The 6,915-nt window shown below is 48.6% G+C and overlaps 2 protein-coding genes across 2 annotated transcripts in view; both read right to left on the reverse strand.

Moving 5' to 3' along the window:
• LOC308307771 (collagen alpha-3(VI) chain-like) overlaps window positions 1–6,915 on the reverse strand; it is a 127,505-nt gene that overhangs the window by 64,276 nt on the left and 56,314 nt on the right. The window lies entirely within an intron of this gene.
• Window positions 17–6,831, reverse strand: LOC308308120 (collagen alpha-3(VI) chain-like; the record flags this gene model as incomplete). The annotated part of the gene is made up of 9 exons (XM_080753488.1): window positions 17–672; window positions 839–1,438; window positions 1,651–2,247; window positions 2,405–3,001; window positions 3,168–3,767; window positions 3,980–4,576; window positions 4,734–5,330; window positions 5,497–6,096; window positions 6,309–6,831. The coding sequence occupies 9 exons, from the start codon at window positions 6,829–6,831 to the stop codon at window positions 17–19; spliced, it is 5,367 nt and encodes a 1,788-aa protein (XP_080609614.1).

Raw genomic sequence — 6,915 nt, forward strand, 5'->3', positions numbered from 1 at the left:
GTGCGACACTTGATGCTTATGCTAACCAGGATATGGGGTGCACGCTGGGAGCTATCAGAGCAAGTGTTGTCTTACCTTCGACTGTCAGGGTTGTGGGGGCCACTTCAACACCTACGGTGTTGAGAGAGGCAATGAATGTCTGCGGGACATTAGGGAGGTCAGAAAAGTCAGACACAGACTGGGCATAATTAGGATCTGAGGCAATCCTCTGAACCTCTCTGCTAGAATTTCTAGTTCCGATGCCGAAGATCAAAACCCCGTCCGACTTGAGGGCGGAGGCTGGTGTATCGACATTATCACTAGACCGCCCTCCGCTCAACACAATCAAAATCTGAGGGATGCCCTCTTGACGCCTACTTCCAGAGGAGGCCGTAAACACGTTGTCCCTGACATATTGGAGGGCTGCCCCGGTGTTGAGCGGCCTGCCTCCTCTGTGCCTCAGCCCTCTGACCGTATCAGCGATGTCTTCCTTTGTGGTGTATGTGTTCAGATTGAAGTGCACCTCTGAATCTCTGCTGTATTGGACCACAGAAACACGGTCTTTGTTTTCACCAATGTTCAAGTTCTCCACCACTCTCTGAACAAAATCACGCATGGCAGGGAATCCATTCCTTGTGCCATCAGACCCATCCAGAAGGAATACTACATCCCTTCTGGCAGTGTCATCATCAACTGGGGAAGCAAAGACAGACAATATGTCAGATAAACTAGACAGAAATGGTGCGGAACAATCATCAGTAGTGTAGATGTTTTACTACCTATTCAGTGCCCCCTAACCTTGCCTGAAAAAAATATGTTTTCCTCTACCACCAGCAAAAGGTCATGCCTGTTAACATACCTAACACAGTTGGTGATTCGGGAGTAACCTCGACAAGCACCGTTTCCATGGAGGAGCGAAGTTTCTCCTGGACACTGGGGAGGTCAGTGAAGTCAGACACAGACACAGCATTACTGGGCTCTTGGGATATCTTTTGCAGTTCTCTGGCATCAGAGCCCCTGGTTCCAATCGCAAAGGTGGAGACTCCCATCTCTTTGAGAGCAGAGGCTGGTGTGTCAACATTGTCAAAGGACTTTCCGCCAATCAGCGCAATTAGTAACTGTGGCACACCTTCCAGGCGCCTGCTTCCAGCGGAAGCGGTGAAGACATTATCTATCAAATACTGGAGAGCTGCTCCAGTGTTGAGGGGCCTTCCACCTTTGTGCCTCATGCCTTTGACAATGTCAAGGATCGCGCTCTTTGTTGTGTATGTGTTCAGATAGAATTGGACAGCTGCATCTCTGCTGTACTGAACCACTGACACACGATCTGTGTTCTCACCCACATTCAGGGTCTCTACTGCTCTCTGGACAAAGTCACGCATTGCTGGGAATCCATTTCTAGTGCCATCAGATCCATCCAGTAAGAACACAACATCCCTTCCGGGGGCACGGTGCTCAACTAGGGAACAGGAAATATACATTACTATTAGGGTTCACGTGTGGTGACATGTGAAACTGAGGTCATTTGATCTGATCACTTCAATTCCCTGACCATTTTCTTTGAAAGTGGTGCAACTACTTGGACTAATCCAAACTGAATGAAAGCTAAATGTGAACACGTTTAAATGGAAAGACACCCAGGTGTCTGTTAAACAATGGTCAGTGTCTTACCAGTTACTGTTGGGGTCATGGGTGTAGCCCTCACTATGACTGTGCTCATGGCAGAGGACAGCTGCTCTTGGACGTTGGGGAGGTCAGTGAATTCAGACACTGCAAAGGCATAACTAGGCTCATAGGATATCCTCTGCAGTTCTCTGCTGTCAGAGCTCCTGGTTCCAATGCCAAACACAACAATGCCCTGCTCTTTGAGAGCAGATGCTGGTGTATCTACATTGTCAAAAGACCTTCCACCATTCAGCAGTATCAGCATCTGTGGAACACCTTCCAGGCGCCTGCTTCCAGAGGAGGCAGTAAAGACATTGTCCCTGACGTACTGGAGGGCTGCCCCAGTGTTGAGGGGTCTGCCCCCTCTGTGCCTCAGGCCTCTGACCGTGTCCACAATATCGGCTTTTGTGGTGTATGTGTTCAGATTGAAGTGGACCTCAGCATCTCTGCTGTACTGGGCCACTGAGACACGGTCTTTGTTTTCTCCGACATTCAGTCTGTCCACCACTCTCTGAACAAAGTCTATCATAGCTGGGAATCCATTCCTTGTGCCATCAGAACCATCAAGTAGGAACACTACATCCCTTCCGGCAGTTCTTTCATCTACTAGGAGAATCAGAAATCAAAGTCAAAATGCTTTCAACATACCTTTGTACTAACTGAAAATGATATGTCAGTTTGCCGTGTGCGACACTTGATGCTTATGCTAACCAGGATATGGGGTGCACGCTGGGAGCTATCAGAGCAAGTGTTGTCTTACCTTCGACTGTCAGGGTTGTGGGGGCCACTTCAACACCTACGGTGTTGAGAGAGGCAATGAATGTCTGCGGGACATTAGGGAGGTCAGAAAAGTCAGACACAGACTGGGCATAATTAGGATCTGAGGCAATCCTCTGAACCTCTCTGCTAGAATTTCTAGTTCCGATGCCGAAGATCAAAACCCCGTCCGACTTGAGGGCGGAGGCTGGTGTATCGACATTATCACTAGACCGCCCTCCGCTCAACACAATCAAAATCTGAGGAATGCCCTCTTGACGCCTACTTCCAGAGGAGGCCGTAAACACGTTGTCCCTGACATATTGGAGGGCTGCCCCGGTGTTGAGCGGCCTGCCTCCTCTGTGCCTCAGCCCTCTGACCGTATCAGCGATGTCTTCCTTTGTGGTGTATGTGTTCAGATTGAAGTGCACCTCTGAATCTCTGCTGTATTGGACCACAGAAACACGGTCTTTGTTTTCACCAATGTTCAAGTTCTCCACCACTCTCTGAACAAAATCACGCATGGCAGGGAATCCATTCCTTGTGCCATCAGACCCATCCAGAAGGAATACTACATCCCTTCTGGCAGTGTCATCATCAACTGGGGAAGCAAAGACAGACAATATGTCAGATAAACTAGACAGAAATGGTGCGGAACAATCATCAGTAGTGTAGATGTTTTACTACCTATTCAGTGCCCCCTAACCTTGCCTGAAAAAAATATGTTTTCCTCTACCACCAGCAAAAGGTCATGCCTGTTAACATACCTAACACAGTTGGTGATTCGGGAGTAACCTCGACAAGCACCGTTTCCATGGAGGAGCGAAGTTTCTCCTGGACACTGGGGAGGTCAGTGAAGTCAGACACAGACACAGCATTACTGGGCTCTTGGGATATCTTTTGCAGTTCTCTGGCATCAGAGCCCCTGGTTCCAATCGCAAAGGTGGAGACTCCCATCTCTTTGAGAGCAGAGGCTGGTGTGTCAACATTGTCAAAGGACTTTCCGCCAATCAGCGCAATTAGTAACTGTGGCACACCTTCCAAGCGCCTGCTTCCAGCGGAAGCGGTGAAGACATTATCTATCAAATACTGGAGAGCTGCTCCAGTGTTGAGGGGCCTTCCACCTTTGTGCCTCATGCCTTTGACAATGTCAAGGATCTCGCTCTTTGTTGTGTATGTGTTCAGATAGAATTGGACAGCTGCATCTCTGCTGTACTGAACCACTGACACACGATCTGTGTTCTCACCCACATTCAGGGTCTCTACTGCTCTCTGGACAAAGTCACGCATTGCTGGGAATCCATTTCTAGTGCCATCAGATCCATCCAGTAAGAACACAACATCCCTTCCGGGAGCACGGTGCTCAACTAGGGAACAGGAAATATACATTACTATTAGGGTTCATGTGTGGTGACATGTGAAACTGAGGTCATTTGATCTGATCACTTCAATTCCCTGACCATTTTCTTTGAAAGTGGTGCAACTACTTGGACTAATCCAAACTGAATGAAAGCTAAATGTGAACACGTTTAAATGGAAAGACACCCAGGTGTCTGTTAAACAATGGTCAGTGTCTTACCAGTTACTGTTGGGGTCATGGGTGTAGCCCTCACTATGACTGTGCTCATGGCAGAGGACAGCTGCTCTTGGACGTTGGGGAGGTCAGTGAATTCAGACACTGCAAAGGCATAACTAGGCTCATAGGATATCCTCTGCAGTTCTCTGCTGTCAGAGCTCCTGGTTCCAATGCCAAACACAACAATGCCCTGCTCTTTGAGAGCAGATGCTGGTGTATCTACATTGTCAAAAGACCTTCCACCATTCAGCAGTATCAGCATCTGTGGAACACCTTCCAGGCGCCTTCTTCCAGAGGAGGCAGTAAAGACATTGTCCCTGACGTACTGGAGGGCTGCCCCAGTGTTGAGGGTTCTGCCCCCTCTGTGCCTCAGGCCTCTGACCGTGTCCACAATATCGGCTTTTGTGGTGTATGTGTTCAGATTGAAGTGGACCTCAGCATCTCTGCTGTACTGGGCCACTGAGACACGGTCTTTGTTTTCTCCGACATTCAGTCTGTCCACCACTCTCTGAACAAAGTCTATCATAGCTGGGAATCCATTCCTTGTGCCATCAGAACCATCAAGTAGGAACACTACATCCCTTCCGGCAGTTCTTTCATCTACTAGGAGAATCAGAAATCAAAGTCAAAATGCTTTCAACATACCTTTGTACTAACTGAAAATGATATGTCAGTTTGCCGTGTGCGACACTTGATGCTTATGCTAACCAGGATATGGGGTGCACGCTGGGAGCTATCAGAGCAAGTGTTGTCTTACCTTCGACTGTCAGGGTTGTGGGGGCCACTTCAACACCTACGGTGTTGAGAGAGGCAATGAATGTCTGCGGGACATTAGGGAGGTCAGAAAAGTCAGACACAGACTGGGCATAATTAGGATCTGAGGCAATCCTCTGAACCTCTCTGCTAGAATTTCTAGTTCCGATGCCGAAGATCAAAACCCCGTCCGACTTGAGGGCGGAGGCTGGTGTATCGACATTATCACTAGACCGCCCTCCGCTCAACACAATCAAAATCTGAGGGATGCCCTCTTGACGCCTACTTCCAGAGGAGGCCGTAAACACGTTGTCCCTGACATATTGGAGGGCTGCCCCGGTGTTGAGCGGCCTGCCTCCTCTGTGCCTCAGCCCTCTGACCGTATCAGCGATGTCTTCCTTTGTGGTGTATGTGTTCAGATTGAAGTGCACCTCTGAATCTCTGCTGTATTGGACCACAGAAACACGGTCTTTGTTTTCACCAATGTTCAAGTTCTCCACCACTCTCTGAACAAAATCACGCATGGCAGGGAATCCATTCCTTGTGCCATCAGACCCATCCAGAAGGAATACTACATCCCTTCTGACAGTGTCATCATCAACTGGGGAAGCAAAGACAGACAATATGTCAGATAAACTAGACAGAAATGGTGCGGAACAATCATCAGTAGTGTAGATGTTTTACTACCTATTCAGTGCCCCCTAACCTTGCCTGAAAAAAATATGTTTTCCTCTACCACCAGCAAAAGGTCATGCCTGTTAACATACCTAACACAGTTGGTGATTCGGGAGTAACCTCGACAAGCACCGTTTCCATGGAGGAGCGAAGTTTCTCCTGGACACTGGGGAGGTCAGTGAAGTCAGACACAGACACAGCATTACTGGGCTCTTGGGATATCTTTTGCAGTTCTCTGGCATCAGAGCCCCTGGTTCCAATCGCAAAGGTGGAGACTCCCATCTCTTTGAGAGCAGAGGCTGGTGTGTCAACATTGTCAAAGGACTTTCCGCCAATCAGCGCAATTAGTAACTGTGGCACACCTTCCAGGCGCCTGCTTCCAGCGGAAGCGGTGAAGACATTATCTATCAAATACTGGAGAGCTGCTCCAGTGTTGAGGGGCCTTCCACCTTTGTGCCTCATGCCTTTGACAATGTCAAGGATCTCGCTCTTTGTTGTGTATGTGTTCAGATAGAATTGGACAGCTGCATCTCTGCTGTACTGAACCACTGACACACGATCTGTGTTCTCACCCACATTCAGGGTCTCTACTGCTCTCTGGACAAAGTCACGCATTGCTGGGAATCCATTTCTAGTGCCATCAGATCCATCCAGTAAGAACACAACATCCCTTCCGGGAGCACGGTGCTCAACTAGGGAACAGGAAATATACATTACTATTAGGGTTCACGTGTGGTGACATGTGAAACTGAGGTCATTTGATCTGATCACTTCAATTCCCTGACCATTTTCTTTGAAAGTGGTGCAACTACTTGGACTAATCCAAACTGAATGAAAGCTAAATGTGAACACGTTTAAATGGAAAGACACCCAGGTGTCTGTTAAACAATGGTCAGTGTCTTACCAGTTACTGTTGGGGTCATGGGTGTAGCCCTCACTATGACTGTGCTCATGGCAGAGGACAGCTGCTCTTGGACGTTGGGGAGGTCAGTGAATTCAGACACTGCAAAGGCATAACTAGGCTCATAGGATATCCTCTGCAGTTCTCTGCTGTCAGAGCTCCTGGTTCCAATGCCAAACACAACAATGCCCTGCTCTTTGAGAGCAGATGCTGGTGTATCTACATTGTCAAAAGACCTTCCACCATTCAGCAGTATCAGCATCTGTGGAACACCTTCCAGGCGCCTGCTTCCAGAGGAGGCAGTAAAGACATTGTCCCTGACGTACTGGAGGGCTGCCCCAGTGTTGAGGGGTCTGCCCCCTCTGTGCCTCAGGCCTCTGACCGTGTCCACAATATCGGCTTTTGTGGTGTATGTGTTCAGATTGAAGTGGACCTCAGCATCTCTGCTGTACTGGGCCACTGAGACACGGTCTTTGTTTTCTCCGACATTCAGTCTGTCCACCACTCTCTGAACAAAGTCTATCATAGCTGGGAATCCATTCCTTGTGCCATCAGAACCATCAAGTAGGAACACTACATCCCTTCCGGCAGTTCTTTCATCTACTAGGAG

The sequence above is a fragment of the Nannobrachium achirus genome (genome assembly GCF_963921795.1).
Source record: "Nannobrachium achirus genome assembly, chromosome: 22".
In the NCBI taxonomy this organism is placed as follows: domain Eukaryota; kingdom Metazoa; phylum Chordata; class Actinopteri; order Myctophiformes; family Myctophidae; genus Nannobrachium; species Nannobrachium achirus.